At 48.7% G+C, this 18,983-nt stretch overlaps 1 protein-coding gene across 1 annotated transcript; it reads right to left on the bottom strand.

Moving 5' to 3' along the window:
- Positions 1 to 1,119: 1,119 nt before the first annotated feature.
- On the bottom strand, positions 1,120 to 17,453 carry LOC114117992 (cytochrome P450 2B11-like). Its single transcript, XM_027978349.3, has 9 exons — positions 17,261 to 17,453; positions 10,283 to 10,445; positions 9,986 to 10,135; positions 8,521 to 8,681; positions 6,924 to 7,100; positions 6,309 to 6,450; positions 4,586 to 4,773; positions 4,135 to 4,276; positions 1,120 to 2,175 (listed from the first exon to the last, which is right to left on the bottom strand). Exons 1-9 carry the CDS (start codon positions 17,429 to 17,431, stop codon positions 1,985 to 1,987), a joined length of 1,485 nt encoding a protein of 494 aa, XP_027834150.2. The 5' UTR covers positions 17,432 to 17,453; the 3' UTR covers positions 1,120 to 1,984.
- Between the last annotated feature and the right edge of the window lie 1,530 nt (positions 17,454 to 18,983).

Raw genomic sequence — 18,983 nt, 5'->3', positions numbered from 1 at the left:
GGTTTTATCATCTCAGCAGATCCCAAGCCAGCTCCCACGGGCCTCTGATGGGCTGGAGTTGTCTTGGTGGACGATGCCATTGAACAGAGAGCAGGTCCCCCATGGAAGAGGGGTGGTGCCAGCTGAAGGAACTTGTGGAGGCTGCACTTAGGGTGGGGGCCCTGCAAGGGTGGCTCTCAGACAGTTTATCAGTGAGTGGCATTGCAACATAAGAGATTAAGCTTAGCTGGCCAGCAGAAGCGGGCATCCTGTGCCCACTGGGGACAGGGCTGTGTCTGCACATATGCGAAGCGTGAGGTATAGACAAGGAGGCAGGGTCTGATGGAAGACCTAACTCCGTGTGGTCTGGGTTTAGGGGTTCATTGCTTTTTTCATTCATCCATCAGCAAATGTTGTAGATGTCTGTCACCCTCCACACACTGCCTCAGATGCTGACGGTAGAGTGTTGCTGCTGCTGCTGCTAAGTCGCTTCAGTTGTGTCCAACTCTGTGCGACCCCATAGATGGCAGCCCATCAGGCTCCCCCGTCCCTGGGATTCTCCAGGCAAGAACACTGGAGTGGGTTGCCATTTCCTTCTCCGATGCATGAAAGTGAAAAGTGAAAGTGAAGTTGCTCAGTCGTGTCCGACTCTTAGCGACCCCATGGAATGCAGCCTACCAGGCTCCCCCGCCCATGGGATTTTCCAGGGAAGAGTACTGGAGTGGGGTGCCATTGCCTTCTCCACGGTAGAGTGTTAAACAAGACAATAGGTTTTCCCTCAAGGAACAAGCATTGAGATGAAGCAGTTCTCACCTTCTGGAACGATCTCCAGTGATCTGACAATCAATGAGTCGTCTGTAAGCTGGCAGGGATCACCACCGGACCCAGGGATGTCAGGCTTCTGACGTTTATTTGCAGCTCGGGGCATTGGAGGGGGGATGTCAGGGAATCCAAGACCCCTGTATAGAGCCACACAGCTCAGCGGCCGTGGGCTGAGGTCCTTCATGGGAGGAGGGAGGCGGGAGAAGCAGGAAGATAAATAAGAAAGAGGACCACTCTGTGTAACCCATGGTCTACAACATGGATGTACCTCAAAAACACCACACTAAGTGAAAGAATCCAGACACGAAGGAACACACATTGTATGATCCGTTTATATGAAATGTGCAGAATAGCAAGTTCATGGAGACAGCAAGCATTTGGTTTCGCCAGGGGTTGAGCACAAGGGAAAATGGGGAATGACTACTAAGGGGTACCAGGTTTTCCTCTGGGTGAGGAAAATGTCTGAAACTAGATGATGGTGAATGAACCAAGTGCCACCTTGTTATACACTTGAGATTGGTTAGTTACAAGACATGAACTTCATCTTCATTTTAAACTCTATCTCAGGGACAGAAAGGAGCTGTGTGAAGAGTTTAGGTTCAAGAGCCAGGGACCCAGAGTGTGAATCTCGCTTCTCCACTCACTAGCCAGGTCACCTCAGACCATGCTGGCCATTGCATGGCCTCTGTTTACTCATCTGTACAATGGGCATGATCAATACTCACTGCATAGGGCTACTGGAAGGACTCAAGTGAGCTCATGGATGCACAGATCATGGAGCCCAAGGTGTGGAGAAAGGGAGGCTGTGGTTATTCTCAAGAGGGGAATAGTCACTTTTGTAAGCTCTGGTGCAGAGGCAGAAATGCCGAGCGATACTGAGGCAAGTTTTCATTCTTTGCCTCATTTATTTAGCCATATATATATATATATATATGCACATCACTTGTGGAATTCTATTAATAGGTGAAAGGAAAACACCTCCTTGAGTTTAGAAGAGCTGCAAAGGGATGGAAGGAGGTGAGACGCAGATGGGACTTTCCCATGGAGGTGGCATCGATGGAGGGGAGGGATGCTGGCTCACAGCACAGCCTGTCCAGAGGCAAGAAGACAGGGAGAGGGTTCAGGAACCATTCTCTACAGAGGTGGGGACGCATATGACCCTGGCATCCTTAATCGCCTTCCCTCAGCCCCTTTGACGGGGCAGGAACTGGATCTGGTATTTTGGGGGCAAGTTGCCCACCCCACTCTCCTGGGGAGTAAGGTCGATGTCCTCAGGGGCCACGGGGCTGGCCACGGAGAAGTTCTGGAGGATGGTGGTGAAGAAGAGGAATAATTCGGTGCGGGCAATGCCTTCGCCAAGACAGATACGCTTCCCTGTGAGGACAGAACAGAGGTTCACAATGCGGACACAAGGCACAGACTCTCAGGTCACGGTGTGCATCGGGGCAATGCACATACTTTGCCTTGTCACACCCCAAAGCCCAGACACCTGTGTTCATTGCAACAAAGTTGTGTGGGATTAGCCTTTAACCTGTAGTCACAGTAGACTCTTAGAGGATTTCAAAACTCTCTGAAAGCCAGTGCCAATTGTGGGCTGAATGTACCTTGCTCATTTTTTCTGGGACAGAGTTTGTAAGCTTCTGATCAATTTCCAGAGAGTTCTGTGGCCCCAGAGAATGGAAGGATGCTTGACTCTGTGTGTGTGTGTGTGTATGTGTGTGTGTGTGTGTGTGTTCATCTGCCTGCACATACAGACTGGTGCATATTTCTGACTTAATATTTTCATGTCTGTCATACCTAATATGGGAAGAATGGTACCTATCTAGTAGGGCTCTTTTGAAGATAAAGTAGTTAGTGTTTTCTAAAATTTTTAGAAGACCTGACCAGTTCAGTTCAGTTCAGTCTCTCAGTCGTGTCCAGCTCTTTGCGACCCCATGGACTGCAGCACGCCAGGCCTCCCTATCCTTTACCATCACTGAGAGTTTGCTCAAACTCATGTCCATTGAGTCAGTGATACTATCCAACCATCTCATCCTCTGTCACCCTCTTCTCCTGCCCTCAGTCTTTCCCAACATCAGGGTCTTTTCAGATGAGTCAGTTCTTCTCATCAGCTGGCCAAAGTATTGGAGCTTCAGCTTCAGCATCAGCCCTTCCAGTGAATATTCAGGGTTGATTTCCTTTAGGATTGACTGGTTTGATCTCCTTGCAGTCCAAGGGACTCTCAAGAGTCTTCTCTGGCACCAGAATTCAAAAGCATCAATTCTTCAGTGTTCAGCCTTCTTTATGGTCCATCTGTCAAATCCATACATGACTAATGAAAAGCCATAGCTTTGACTATATGGATCTTTGTCGGCAGAGTGATGTCTCTGCTTTTTAATACACAGTCTAGGTTTGTCATGGCTTCTTCCAAGGAGCAAGCATCATTTAATTTCATGGCTGCAATCATCATCTGCAGTGATTTTGGAGCCCAAGAAAATGAAATCTACCAGTTTCCACTTTCTCCCCATCTATTTGCCATGAAGTGATGGAACTGGATGCCATGATCTTCATGTTCTGAATGTTCTTTCACCCTCATCAAGTGGTTCTTTAGTTCCTCTTCACTTATCTTCTTCGCCCTTCTCTTCTGTAACCCACATCCCAGTCTTCCTGAGTTCTTTCTCAGATGAGCCATGCCATCTCCACCTTCAGGTTCTGCTCTTGCTTCTCCTTCTGAGAGAACATGCCTTCCAGTGGCTGGTTGATACTCCCTCATGATGTCATAGCTTAGAAGACACTCTTTAGGGTAAGCTTTTCCTCACCGACCCACCAGGAGTAGTCAGTATTTTCTATTTGATGTTCCCAAAGCCCCCATTAGAGTAGTTGTCATAATCATGATTCGTTACATGAATAAGAGTTGGCCTCTAAGCACTTACTTTAGTCAAGGAGTTCTAAGCCCACGGAAACATTTATTCATTTAATTATAGACTTTTCTGTAACCGTATGACCCGTGCTTATCTCCCTTGTTGGGCTGTAAACTTCCTGGGGCAGGAACTGTGTCTCTTCCTGACTTGTCTGATGCGTTATCTTCAACCTCTGATAAAATGTTTGGCTCATGGTGGTGCTCAACAGATTTGATACCTGTGTGTAGAGAGGTATAATTGTGCCCCTTACAGAGCTGCGCCTTTGGGATATGATCTTGGTTCTCAGGCCCCCTCTAGCATTGGCGTGAAGATGAGATGAGTTAATACAGGTAAAGCAACTGGCACAAATAAACTGCTCAATGAACAAAGACCTCTCTTTGATTGTCTTCAAGAGGTCACGGCACCTGCACTCCGGAATGCAGGCCCAGCTTACCTATGGAGAAGGGCATAAAAGCATCATTTTTCTTCACTGCCCCACTGGCATCCAGAAAGTGGTCAGGGTTGAAGTCATCTGGTTTCTCAAAGTAACGCGAGTCGTGGAGAGCAGAGCTCAGGATGGGATAGACTTCTGTGCCCTGAGGGAGGGTCACAAGGTTGAAAGATATCATTTCCTCCTCCAACCCACCCCTACATAAAATGAACCAAGGGTGAGTGATAAAACCAAAAAGAGGTCAAGGTTGGCAGATGAGAGAGAACCCAGGAGACTTCTGTGCCCTGAGGGAGGGTCACAAGGTTGAAAGATATCATTTCCTCCTCCAACCCACCCCTACATAAAATGAACCAAGGGTGAGTGATAAAACCAAAAAGAGGTCAAGGTTGGCAGATGAGAGAGAACCCAGGAGACCCACACAAGGGAGAGATGGGAGCCCAGTGAGGTGCTGTACCTTGGGGAGGATGTACCCTCGGAAATGAGTGTCTTTAGTGACCATGTGGGGCAAACCAATGGGGATAAGGTCCGCAAATCTCTGAATCTCATGGATAACTGCGTCCGTGTATGGCATTTGGGCTCTGTCATCCAGGGCTGGAGGGCGATCTGAGCCAATCACCTGGTCAATCTCCTTGTGGACTCTCTCTGCACAGAAGAATGGGACCAGGGAACCTCATTTATATTTCTATGCTGGAACACAGTTCAATGTTCTATGAACCTTGGCCTGTTCATTTCCAGGCCAATGAGCCCAGAAAACCTATAGGAAATGGTTAGATCATTGACACCCCTCTGAGTAACCAGCTTGTGGCAGGAGGCGAAGTGGGAAAACTGTGATTTCTCATCCGCTGGTATCTAATGAATGCTATGGATCCTCTCCCAACATACACAAGCAAACACACACACACATGTGCAGCCCAGTTTTGCTCAGAATTTCAGACTAAGAACTCAAGGCTATGAACCTATCAAAGTTCCTCCTCTAAGATGAGTAGAAAGTGAGCTAATATTTATTGTGAGTATATTATAGACAGGCACTGTGCTAGGTCCTCAGGAATATAGCTGTGAAATACACCAGTGGATTAACCCATAAACAGCTGGGTAAATAAATGAGTACATCAATCAGTAGATCGATCAGTAGATCAATTCATGAGTGGAAAGACTGGTAAATGGGAGAAGGCTAATGAGTGGATGCATTATTAACTCATCAAAGGTTAATTTATCACTAAATGATCCACAGACAGATAAATGAACTTGATGAACCAGTGACTCGTGTGAATGGCTGGGTGGCTAAATTCATGGAAGAACATGTGAACGAGTACATTTAAAGGGACAGGTGAGCAGAGGAATGAGTGGGTGGTAGGAGGGACTGAACGACAGATGTATGAATCAAGGTGAATAAATGAGTGAATTATTAAACAAACAAATGAAAAGACAGATGGATGAGGATGGAGTGAAAAACAAGCGATGGAAGGATTAAGGTCTGTAATCAATTTTAGAAAAACAGGTGGACGCATGAATGAAGGAGCAGACGACTCAGTGACAAACAGTTCGTTCAACGAATCGCTGTTTCAAATGATCAATAGATGAGCCAGTCTGTCCAAATAAAGCATGGATATATACATCCCAGATGAGTCATAGAAGAAAGAATCTGAGCGCACGGGTTGCTTGATGAGTTGAAAGGACAGATGGATAAATGATGGGTCGATCTTTAAGTGATAGGAGAAATAGTGGGAAAACAGATGAATGGATTTTTTTTTGTTTGTTTCTGCTACACTGCGCTACTTGCCAAATCTTAGTTTCCTGACCAGGGATTGAACCCAGGGCCATGGTAGTGAAAGCACTGAGTCCTAACCACTGGACCTCCAGGGAACTCCCCAGATTGACAGATTCTTCGTTCATCGATCCACCAACAGAGCTGGCTTAGTTGGGTAGATCATTCAAGACCTGCACTGCTCGGGGAACTTCCCTGGTCCAGTGGTTAAGACTGCACACTGCCACAGCTTGGGGTGCACATTCCATCCCTGGTCAGGGGTCAAGTGAGAAGAAAAACAGAAACAACCTTCAGGGCTCCTGGTATGAGAGGGGAATGCTGCCTCTCTCATTCACCAAAGACCTCTAGCCCCGTTTCTGTACCTGCAAAGGGCTCAGAACCCCTCCGCAGCGTCTGTCCCCAGCTTGCCCACCTGCAATGTGGGGGTATTTGAGCATGAGCAGGAACCCATAGCGAAGCGTGGTGCTGGTCGTCTCCGTGCCGGCAAAGAACAGCGACAGAGCAGACATGATGAGGTTCCGATGGTCGAACTGGCTGCGGGGGTCGGACTTGTCCTGCAGCCGGGTGGGTGGGGTGCCCATCAGGGGAGGCGGGGCCTGCTGCCCTCACCTCTTCTCTCCGGGCCCCTCCACCTGGTTCTGGGTCTCACACCGTCCGGCCCTTCCCCCTTTCCTCTATGCTCTGTGTGTCCACCGTCTCTCTATCTCCGTCTCAATCTCTCTTCGCTCTGTCTTGCTCTGTTTCAAACATCTCGCATCTCTTTGGTGTGTTTGTCTCCCTTCCTCTCCGTCTCTTTCTGCCTCTGTGACTCTTTTCACCAGCTGCTGCAGTTTTCCCCCTTGTCCTGTATTTCCATACCTCTGTCTCCTCCCTGCCATCTCCCCACTCTTTCCTCTCTCCCTCTGCTCCCTTACGAATCTCCCCTCCCCTCTCCCTCCCGCCACTGCTCCACTCCTTTCCCGTCCCTTCTCACTCCGCATCTTTTGTTCTCCTCCCTTCCACCCCCATTGCCTCTCCCAAATCCCACTTTTTCCATGCGGAGCAGGTAGCAGTCAATGAAATCCCGGGGGGCACTGGGGTCGAGGGTCTCACGGTGCTTCTCCACACTGCGGTCAATGAAGCCGTTGACTTCCTGCAGGTTTTTGTAGATTTGCCTGTGTGAGCCAGGAAAGTACTTCAAGAAGCTGGAGTAGAGCTCAAACAGCTGCAGGAGAGAAGGGGCTGTGAGGCCCTTCTGGGGTTGAGCTAGCCGGTCACAGGGAGGGACAGCCCTCCTGGCCCCCAGTACCTTCACAAGGGATCTCTGTTTTCCTGCCTCTCTCTGCCTCTCTGGGGTGTCTTGGTCTCCCTGTCCCTGCCTCTGTCTCCCTCCGGCCCTTACTCTGTGTCTGAGCCCCTCACTCACTGCTTGTGTGTCCCCGCTGTGTAAGAGACCTCACTTTTCTCTTTCTGCATCTCGCCCCTCTCCTTGTGTTTTCTCGTTAGTCTCTGGCCCACCTCTCTCTCTCCTTTCCACCTCTCCTCATCTCCGTGGGTCTCCTGCTCATCCACCCTCTGCCCTGTACCTGCCTACCCCAGCCGGTTTATCTGTTCTGCTCAAACCTCTCTCTGTCTCTTTCCACCTCTTGCATCATCCTTGTGTGTCAGGCATTGATAACATGATGCTTACACAGAATGAAGCTGCTGCCTATTTGGGAGCATATGTCTATTGCTTTGCCTAATGAGAAATGTAACATCTAACTTGTTGTCAACAGTTGCAAAAAATGCAGGATAATATAAATTATGCTGTGGAATTTCTCCTTCACCTGTCCTTCTAGAGATAACATGGTTAACTGTTTGGCAGATCTCCTTCCAGACTTTTCCCCTGTCTGTGGTTCTCTGTGAGAGGAGAAAATTGAAACCCCATGCTGGACTTCTACACGTACTCATCTGAACCTCCTTCCAGATTTTCCAGGCCTGACTCTCCACTAGGACGTCATGGGAATTTGTATTTTCGATATTCGTTCCTGTGACTCTGACCTGCACTCTCGGCTGAGAACAATAGCCAGGCAGACTTTTCTGAAGTTTCACTTTTTAACTTAACATACAGTAGGGGTGGGGATTCCCTGGTGGCTCAGAAGGTAAAGAATCTGCCTACAATGCCGGGGTCTGGGTTAGATCCCTGGGTCGGGAAGATCCCCTGGAGGAGAAAATGGCAACCCCTTCCAGCATTCGTGCCTGGAGAACTGCATGGACAGAGGAGCCTGGCAGGCTATAGTCCCTGGGGTCACAAAGAATCAGACACGACTGAGGACTAGCACTTTCACTTTTCACAATGGGGGTATTTCTAGGTTGACTGGGAAAGACAAACTTTATCATTTTGTTTTAAACGAGGAGCATGCTCATGTGTGTGTCTTTGATTCCTCTCTCTGTTTCTGCCTCCTCCGTCACTCCCCTTTCTTCCTCTTACTCTCTCAGTCCTGTCTCACCATCTCTCCCTTCCCCCAGGTCTCTGTGTCCCTGTGTCTCTGTCTCTGTCTGTTGTCTTTGCCCTTCTTCTGGCTGGAAGCTGCATTTCCGGTTCACAAAAGCAAATCACCCCTCTCCCCTGCCTGGATGTCCACCTGAGCTCTGCCCTCTCAGACCTGGCTGGACAAGGAGCTGATGAGCACGAAAGATTTGAATAACAACTCCAGCAGCCTCAGGAACTGAGGATCTCTGTAGTCAAAGCGTTTTCCGAAGACAATGGAGCAGATGATGTTGGCGGTGATGGAGTGGAAGTAGAAGACAGGATCCTGGAGGGCGCCTAGAGGGAAAGGGGTGGGTCGCAGGGCACAGACTTAAATGCCTGGGGACCTGTCTCTGTGTGACTCTCCTCTATCACTCAGTCACAATAAATAAATTTAAAAAACAACTGGCATCATAACAGCCAACACTCGCTAGCCTGGAAGTTGTGCCAGGCCCTATTCTAAGCACTTCACATATTATTTTATTAAATTCTCATCTCAGTCCTGTGAAGAAGGTGCAGAGCAGGTGTTCAATCAATTGCATGTGCCATTTACATAGCTCTGTTCTCCTGGTCCCTTAACTGTCCACCCTGCCCGTCCCCCTCTTTTTTGTCCACCTCTAGAGTTCTCTGGTCTTTTGGGAACTGTTCTGCACTTGATTGTTGATGTCTAGATGTGCCAACTCGCCGAAGTCGGAGGGAGGGCGGGCTGTGCGCCCAGGAGTGTCAGCTCAGTGCAGTCTCTCTCCCTGGGGCTCGCCTGTCCATCGCCTCTTGTTCCCTTGCACACCCTTTCCTGAGCCTGTCTGTCTCTCTCTAATCTTCGTGCCTCAGTTTCGCTCTGCCGTTGTTCCTTCCTGCCTCTCTGAGTCTCTTCTCTTTTTGCCTTGGTCCCTGCATCCCTGTCTCTTTCTTCCTCTCTGTGTCTCCATCTGAATCCGTCTGTCTGTTCTTTTCTTTCTTCTGAGTCCCTCCATCCTGATACCTCTATAGCTCCCTGTGGCTCTGCCTCTTCCTCCCAGACTCTCCATTTATGTCTCAAAATCTCTTAAGAAAGCATCTTGTCACCTCTATGTCTCAGACACACGTTTCTGAGGAATCCTAAAACCACTGGAAGTGCCCACTTGAATTCCTAAGAGCAGAAAACCCTGACTGCGCCCCCTTGCTCACTGCCAGTTGTTCACCTAAAGAAAGGAAAACACAATTTGTCCTTTAAAAAAAAAATGTCTGTAGTTTTCTCTTTTTCTCTCTTTACTTTCTTTTTATTGAAGTCACATTTTGGCCCTTGACAGATACAATCAAACCATGAACTGGTTCCCTTGAACACAGGCAATTGACGTGCTATTTACTGTCTGAGTCGTCTTCGCGTTCCTCTTGACACTACACTTCTGTATCTCTCCTGCCCCTGCATTTCTCACCTACCCACCTCTGCCCCGTCTCTCTGCCCCTCTCTCTGTCCCTGCTCCTCTGACGGTCTCCCAAGCTCTGTCTCCTCTCTGTCTCTACATCTCTCTCTCTGCCCACCTATACCCTCTGTCTTTGGGCTACAGTCCTCACACAGCTTCCCGTGTTTCTCTCCTGCCCACCCCCGCCCCAGGGCTCACCCTGGGATTTCCGCAGCTCCTCCATCAGACACTGAGCCTCCTCCTGAATCCGCTCCTCCACGCTCCGCTTTCCCATCCCAAAGTCCCTCATGGTGGCCAGAGAGAATCGCCGAAGGGCCTTCCAACGTTCCCCGTTGGCAAAGACAACACCTAGGGTTTAGGAGAGGCTTGGGTTGCAGAGGAATTTTCAAGGAGACTCTGGGTCCCCCTCCACCCCTTCCCTTCCCTTCCCAGCCTCACCCTCCCCAATCCCTATCCTCCATCCCTGTCCCTTCCCAGTGGCCCTGAGGCCCTTACCGTGTCCCTGGACAACTGGGTCAACAACGGCGATCTTCGCTCGGCCAGAGAAGACCTCGGCCTGGTCCACCAGGGCCTCCCGAATGGCCTCTGTCCCGCATATTATGACCACTGGCCTTGGCCCCAGGTACACCGTGAAGACATCCCCATATTTCTGTTGGAACTGCCAAGCACACCCACAGCCAGGGTTGCTATTAGTCGGTATGCACCTCTGTCGCCATCTCCACTTTTAAACCAGTAAAACACGTGTGTGTGTGTGTGTGTGTGTGTGTGTGTGTGTGTGTGTGTGAATCACTCAGTTGTTTCTGACTCTTTGCGACCCCATAGACTGTAGCCCGTCAGACTTCTCTATCCATGGAATTCTCCAGGCAAGAATACTGGAGTGGGTTGCCATGTCCTTCTCCAGGGGATCTTCCCAAACCAGGGATCGAACCTGGGTCTCCTGTATTGCAAGCAAACTCTTTACCTTCTGAGCCACCAGGGAAGCCCTAAGACACTTGTATATAGATTGGTGATTAGACACTTGCATATGGGTTGGTGACTAGACACTTGCATATAGATTTGTGATTAGACACTTGCATATAGATTGATGACTAGCCACTGCCCCAAGACCTTACACCCCAGTCTGCCTTTTTGCTTCCCAGAACCCAGCAGTTAAAAGATTAACCCATGACCCAGCCCAGTCCACACTGGTTGGCTTGGTTGGTGTCTTAAGCAGCGTGTGTGTGCTAAGTCACTTCAGTCGTGTCCAACTCTTTACGATCCTGTGGACCATAGTCCGCCAGACTCCTCTATCCATAGGATTCTCCAGGCAAGAATACTGGAGTGGGTTGCCATGCTGTCCTCCAGGGGATCTTTCTGACCCAGGGATTGAACCAACGTCTCTTACATCTCCTGCATTGACAGGTGGGTTCTTTACCACTAGCACCACCTGGAAAGCCCCCCAAGAATCACAGATGGTTAAATATTCCTATTAATAATTCCACCCAAGCCCAGGCGATATTAGTTGAGTCTGGTGAGATCTCCCTGGCATCTCAACTAAAGAATCATCCTTCTTGGAACTTCCCTGGTGGTCCACTGGCTAAGACTCTGCGCTCCCAATACAGGGGCCCATGTTCAATCCCTGCTCAGGGAACTGGATCCCATTAAGTATTTGCATGCTGCAGTGAAGAGCAGCTAAGACCTAGCACAAGCAAAATAAATAAATAAAATATTTTAAAAAAATCATCCTTCTTGTGACCCACCTTCAACCCCCATCTGCCTCCTGGCAATTTCCCCAGAGAAACTCCCACCAACTTGGGAGGCATGAAGGTAAAGTGATGGCCTTCTGGGGGTTATCATGAAATTTGAAAAGTCATAACATCAAGTCTTGCCACTGGGGCAACAGCTCAACAGTATTTATTGAAGCTGGAGGCAGGTATACTGAGTAACTCAGCCACTTCATTCCCAGAAACACACTCAACTAAAATGCATACATGTGCTCAGCAAAATAAAAAACAAGGAGGTTCATAGATGCCTTATAATAAATGCTCGCAACATAGGGAATAAACAATTAGTGATGAATTCATATTGTGGACTACTATGCAACCATGAAAAAGAACAAACCACTTCTACAACCAACAACAAGAATGAAACTCACAGATGTAATGCTGAGTGAAAGCAACTAGACCCAGAAGAGTTCATATGTCATAATTGTATTTCTATGAAATTCAGAAACAGATAACAGGAACTTATAGTGTCAGAATAATAGGAGGGTAGTGACTGGAAGTGGAGAAGGCAATGGCGCCCCACTCCAGTCCTCTTGCCTGGAAAATCCCATGGGTGGAGGAGCCTGGAAGGGTGCAGTCCATGGGGTCACGAAGAGTAGGACACGACTGAGTGACTTCACTTTCACTTTTCACTTTCATGCATTGGAGAAGGAAACGGCAACCCACTCCAGTGTTCTTGCCTGGAGAATCCCAGGGACGGGGGAGCCTAGTAGGCTGCCATCTTATGGGGTTGCACAGGGTCAGAGACGACTAAAGTGACTTAGCAGCAGCAGCAGTGACTGGAAGGGGGACTTAAGGGGGTATCTGGGCGTGAGCCAAGTTGTTACATATCTGTATGTCAACTCCATCAGTATGTTCATTTGAGAAACTTCACTGAACTGAGCACTTAGGATTTGTGTACTTTACCCTAAAGGTTAAACTTCAATTACAAATTGACTTACAGAAGAAGAAAGACCAACAGCAAATGATATCACTTGTATGTGGAAGCTGAAGTATGACGCAGTCAGGGAACTAAGATTCTGCCTGCTGCACAACGCGGCCAAAGAAATAATAATTAAATAAAGTAACATGGTGTAAAGGAATAAAAGCGACACAAATGAAACAAATAGGACACAAGTTAACATACCTAAGAACCAGAAACAGAATCGCAGACACAGAGAACAGACTGGCTGTTGTCAAGGGGGAGGACGCATGATTGGAGAGGGAGGCTGGGCAGAGCAGATGCAAGCTTTCACATATGGAAGGGATAGACAATGAAGGCCTACTGTACAGCACAGGGAACTATACTCAATATCCCAAGATAAACCATAATGGAAAAGAAGATTTTTTAAAAGGAATGCATGTATATGTAAAACTGAATCACTTTGCTGTACAGCAGAAATCAGCAAAACTTGGTAAATCAACGATACTGCAATTTCAAAAACTGATTTAAAAAGTTGACTTAAAATTATAAAACGGTTAAGTTTATTGAAAACTCTCTCACAGTGATCTCTGCAAACCCCCCTTGCTGGTCTCCCTACTTCCTTTCCTGTGCTACCCACAATCCTTTCACTGCACACCCCACCCTATCTTGAAACCAGAGCAATCTGATTAAAATGTAAATTAATTAATATCCCTAACCTGTTTCAAACCACCCAGCACTCCTACTCCCTTGAGTAAGGCCTGAAGTTTCCCCACGGTGGACAGAGCCTAAGTGATGTTGCCCATCACCCCTCTGACACCTTCACCTTCACCCACAGATCCTTTGATTGCACAGATCCAGGGTCCCTGGGGCTCCCCAAACATGCTGAGCTTGCTCCTGCTTCTGAGTTCTGGCGCTGATACCTGTCTCTCATTGATATCTTCCACAGGCATCTTTCAGGGTGTCTGATCATCGAAAAAGCAAGAGAGTTCCAGAAAAACATCTATTTCTGCTTTATTGACTATGCCAAAGCCTTTGACTGTGTGGATCACAATATGGAAAATTCTGAAAGAGATGGGAATACCAGACCACCTGACCTGCCTCTTTAGAAACCTATATGCAGGTCAGTAAGCAACAGTTCGAACTGGACATGGAACAACAGACTGGTTCCAAATAGGTAAAGGAGTCCGTCAAGGCTGTATATTGTCACCCTGCTCATTTAACTTCTATGCAGAGTACATCATGAGAAATGCTGGGCTGGAAGAAACACAAGCTGGAATCAAGATTGCCGGGAGAAATATCAATAACCTCAGATATGCAGATGACACCACCCTTATGGCAGAAAGTGAAGAGGAACTAAAAAGCCTCTTGATGAAAGTGAAAGAGGAGAGTGGAAAAGTTGGCTTAAAGCTCAACATTCAGAAAACGAAGATCATGGCATCCGGTCCCATCACTTCATGGGAAATAGATGGGGCAACAGTGGAAACAGTGTCAGACTTTATTTTTGGGGGCTCCAAAATCACTGCAGATGGTGACTGCAGCCATGAAATTAAAAGACACTTACTCCTTGGAAGAAAAGTTATGAGCAACCTAGATAGCATATTCAAAAGCAGAGACATTACTTTGCCAACAAAGGTTTGTCTAGTCAAGGCTATGGTTTTTCCTATGGTCATGTATGGATGTGAGAGTTGGACTGCCAAGAAAGCTGAGCGCTGAAGAATTGATGCTTTTGAACTGTGGTGTTGGAGAAGACTTCTTGAGAGTCCCTTGGACTGTAAGGAGATCCAACCAGTCCATTCTGAAGGAGATCAGCCCTGGGATTTCTTTGGAGGGAATGATGTTGAAGCTGAAACTCCAGTAGTTTGGCCACCTCATGCGAAGAGTTGACTCACTAGAAAAGATTCTGATGCTGGAAGAGATTGGGGGCAGGAGGAGAGGGGGATGACAGAGGATGAGATGGCTGGATGGCATCACTGACTCAATGGACGCAAGTCTGAGTGAACTCCAGGAGTTGGTGATGGACAGGGAGGTCTGGCGTGCTGCAGTTCATGGGGTCACAAAGAGTTGGACATGACTGAGCGACTAACTGAACTGAACTGATCAGCAACAAGGCAAGATGGAGCTTTTCCTTCTCCACTCATTCTAAAGTAGCTTCAAGTAACTCCTGTCACTTTTTAAAAAATATATATTTATTTTTAATTAGAGGACAATGATTTTACACCATTACGTTGGTTTCTGCCGGATGTCAACATGAATCAGTCGTAGGTCCACCTATGTCCCTTCCCTCTTGAACCTCCCTCCCCACTCCTGCCCCATCCCACTGCTCCAGGTTGTCACAGAGCCCTGGTTTGTAGCTCCCGCCACTCTTGAAAATATCACCTCGCTTTATTTTAACCATAGTTCTTACCAACCCAATATTTCCTTCTCTGTGTGTGTGCCCTGTCTAATGCCATACCATCAATGCCTAGAATGTTTCCAGGCACACAGAAGGTGCCCAGTAAGTTACCATTGAATGAATGAATAGATCGAGTATTAATGAGCACTTACTGTATACCATGCTCTACGCACTGTCTAGTCCTCACAACTCTCTTATGAGGCAGGCATTCTTATCATCACGACCTCATCTTGCTGAAGAGAAGCTAAGATTCAATGAGTAAGAGTTGAATCTGGAACACAAACCCTCATCTGTCTGACTCCAGAAGGATTTGGAAATAAATCATGACACCTACTAACCTATGACCTCTCTTTCCTTCCCTCCCTCCCTCTTTCTCTCCCAACCTCTCTCTCTCTCACCAAAGACGCAATGGGAATGGAGGATCATGGGGGATTCCCTGGTGGTCCAGTGGTTGGAATTCCAAGCTCCCACTGTAGGGGGCACGAGTTCAATCCCTGGTTGGGGAATTAAGATCCCACATGCCGCATGACACGACAGGAAAAAAAGAGGATCACGGACACACAGAAAACACTTGCAAGGACTATAGAAGAGATTTAGGGGGTTTGAAACTAGCAAAAATTTATGCAAAATGTATGTGAATATTTGCGGGGGAGGGGATCCACTGTGCCTTAAACGCCCAAAGGATTTAGTGATCCCCAAGTTGTCAGGAGACACAGGAGAAGAGGTTTCGATCCCTGGGTTGGGAAGATCCCCTGGAATAGAACATGGCAACCCACACCAGTATTCTTGCCTGGAGAATCCCATGGACAGAGCAGCCTGCCAGGCTACAGTCCATGGGGTCACGAAGAGTCAGACACGACTGAGTTTGCATGTGATAACAATAAATAAGATAACAAATTGTTAGGCAGCTTCCATCTATGAAGGAGAAGAAAAGGGCTCTGTGCTGGACTCACACATCCCCTCTGTGAAGTCCCAGGGTGTAACTACAGACCAGTGCCTTCCCCGGGCTGCCCTCACTATCTATTTCTCTAAGGTGAAGGCGACACCTCTTCTCGCCCACAAGGCGTTGTAACCAAGACCTGATGAATTCCTTCCACGATACAAATAAATCCAGCCACACAGCTCTGAGTGAAGAAACTAAGTCCAGGTATTTCCATGAAAGTCCATGGTGTTTACCCTTGCGATGAAAATGAAATAATACGCACTTGGGGCCTCCACATCTGTGATAAAACACTCTCCCTTAAAATCAAAGGGTGGTCCAGTGGTTAAAAATCCACTTTCCAATGCAGAGGACACGGGTTCGGTCCCTGGTCGGGGATCCCACATACCACAGAGGAACTAAACCAGAGGGCCGCAGCTAGAGAGCTCTCGAGCTCCGAGCCTGCGCACTCTAGAGCCCGTGCGCTCCAAGTGAAGCTGGCACACCACAGCTAGAGGAAGTCTGCACACCACAGCAAAGAGCCAGCGGAGCTCAGAAAAAAAATCAAACATGTGACAAGCCCAGGAGTCAGGAGTGTGGTCACTGCAGCGGTTGTCCGGAGGGGACAGAGGCACCTGGGGCTGCTGGAAGTTACTGTCAAGTGTTCCCTGAGCCTAACCTGTCGGGGAGTGGGCTCACGGGGGTAGATTGCATGGTGGGTGTGCTTGGTTGCTCGGTGATGTCTGACTCCTTGCAGCCCCATGGACTGTAGCTCCCCAGGCTCCTCTGTCCATGGAATTTTCCAGGCAAGACTACTGGACTGGGTTGCCATTTCCTACTCCAAGGGATATTCCCAACAGAGGATTCGAACCCACTGACAGGAAGATTCTTTACCACTGCACCACCTGGGAAGCCCATGGATTACATTATTAATACATATATAGATCATCAGTCATGAAATCGTGCCTGGAGAGCAGTGATGCAGGACCTGGTAAACACTCCAGCGTCAGCTACTCATTGCACATTAACGTTTATGATTAGTAAGAACTCGGGACCTGGCCTCCCATTCTGTTCTCCCTCCCTCCTCCTCTTTGTCTGGCGCTGGCTGGAACCAATCTTTGACAGCTTTTGTTGGCAGAGGAGAAACCTATTGATGGGTACTACCACCCCTTTTCTCCCTCTCTCCCTGTGGCAGGCAGGGACTCGGGAGAAGGGGACAGAGGAGCAGGGATTTCTACACCCCTGGCTCACACCCAGACACCTCTTCACGCCCGCCTGCCCTCTCCAGGGACAGTGCCCACACACTTCCAACTGAGCAAGGGACGCCTCTGACGGCCTGATCGCCATCCACCACACTTCAGCTCCACATCCCTTCCTCACCGAACTTCCCACAGCCCACCCCTGAGCCTGGAAGGATGCCTCACATCTACTGGTGAATGATCCCCAGGGACGGAGGCAAGCAGCCACCCTCAGATCCCGCCCACCTGAGTCTCACCCTCAGGAAGGATTTGAGCAGGCCTTTTCTGTCCATCTGCAGAAGGTTCCCCAGGAAGGGCAGAGGACGGGGGCCAGGCGGGAGGTGGCCACGGGCCTTTGGGCGGCCTCTGGCCAGGAGGATCAAGAGTCCGGTGAGCAGAGCAAAGAGAAGGAGCACGCTGAGCTCCATGGCTGAAGACTGACGGTCTTCCAAACTGCTGGGCTTCTGGCTGAGCCTTTTATACTAAGCTTGTCCCCACACCCAGTTATGTAACATCATCCATTCCCTGGCATCCTCCAAGAGTGTGAACTCAAAGAGAAGGGGCACACACCTCCTGCTCTGACAGTCAGCTGACCTGCTCCCCTGATACCTCTACAGCCCCTCCCTAGATGCTGGCAGAGACACCGCGGTAGCAATGACAAGGTCCACATGAGTCTGTTTACTTTTGTGGGTATGGAGAGCACCCGCTGTCTCCCTGCTTTAGCTATGTTAGTGGGTTTGTGTTTACACACTTCGGTGCATACCTGCTTGCGTGTGTGTGCTTGCGTGATTCTTACACATGAAAGAGGGTTTGTACTTATGTGAACATGCCCGTGTGTGTTTCTGTACATGAGTGTGAGTGTGCTTATGCATGTATCTCCACACGTGTGTGGACTTCTATGTATTTATGTGGGGTCTCACACCTGAAGGTGTGTCTGTGTTTTCGCGGAGGTGGTGGTGGGGTGGGTCTGTGTGTGTGAGTCTGTGTGTGTGTGTCTGCATCAGACAGTCTCTTCCACTACAGGGCTTGCAGACACTCAGCCTTTCTCTCTCCAGCCCGCCTTCCTTCACCCTCCCTTCTGTGAGAGCCACAGATGGGAGAGGTGGGAGGAACAAAGCAATAGGGCGAGAGACAGTTCTGGGGTCTTCAGATCTCTGATTGCCCTGAGTTTCCTCCCTGCCTCCTGCTCTGTCTTCACAGTTGCAGGACTTTTTTCCGTCCGTCGAGGATATGTGTGCGTGTCCCTCTCTCTCCTGCTATCTCTCTCTGTCTCCGTGTCTCTGTTTCACTCCTTAAACTCTGAGCTCCAGGAGCACAGAGACTGCGTGCAGTTTGATCAATGCCCACTGAGCTTGCCTGTCTCCAGCGTTTCCCTGAGCCTTTGGCAGGCTCAATTTGTATTTACCAAATATACTAATGACTGTGTCTGTGTCCACTTGTGGCCTGGGTCTGTCTTTCCACCTCTCTCTGTCTCTCCTCTTTAGAAGGAGGGTGGCAGTCTCTTTCTTGCAATGTTAGGCAAACGTCTTGAGAACCCAAAACTCTGATCCCAGCAGCTGAGTCAGACTCCTCCAATCCAGTGTCCCTTCATCTCTTGAAGAGGTGGGACCTGTACTTTCCTGACCTTGGAGAGAGGCCACCATGAACTTTCCTCAACCCAGGTCCTGGATTCTGCTGTGCTGTGTGAACTGGCACTGAACCTGGGTCCTTATTCCAGGCCCAGGAATCACTGATGGGGAGGCATGAAGTGCTTTACACAGAGGAAATCACCTGATCTTCACTCAGTTAATGGGGTGAATCACAGAGAGGTTAAGATCTTGCCCAAGGTCACACAGCCATCCTGTGGCAGCCTCAGGAGTCAAACCCAGACAGTCTAGCTCCAGAGTCTGTTCTTCCAACCATTTGACTGGGCTGCCTTGCTGAGAGAGAGGCAGAGATGCAGAGTGAGATAACAGACAGAGAGAAGCAGAACGGAAAAGA

The sequence above is a fragment of the Ovis aries genome, chromosome 14 (genome assembly GCF_016772045.2).
Source record: "Ovis aries strain OAR_USU_Benz2616 breed Rambouillet chromosome 14, ARS-UI_Ramb_v3.0, whole genome shotgun sequence".
NCBI lineage: Eukaryota > Metazoa > Chordata > Mammalia > Artiodactyla > Bovidae > Ovis > Ovis aries.
This window is presented reverse-complemented; position numbering and strand designations above follow the sequence as displayed.

Bases quoted from the DNA above. Each gene is read 5' to 3' on its own strand.
- LOC114117992 (XM_027978349.3), bottom strand. From the start codon at position 17,431: ATGGAGCTCAGCGTGCTCCTTCTCTTTGCTCTGCTCACCGGACTCTTG. The intron at 8,682-9,985 runs GTGAGCCCTGGG...CTTTCCCTCTAG, and splicing joins GGAGCTGCGGAAATCCCAGG to GCGCCCTCCAGGATCCTGTC. The intron at 2,176-4,134 runs GTAAGCTGGGCC...CTGTCCTCACAG, and splicing joins TTTTATGCCCTTCTCCATAG to GGAAGCGTATCTGTCTTGGC.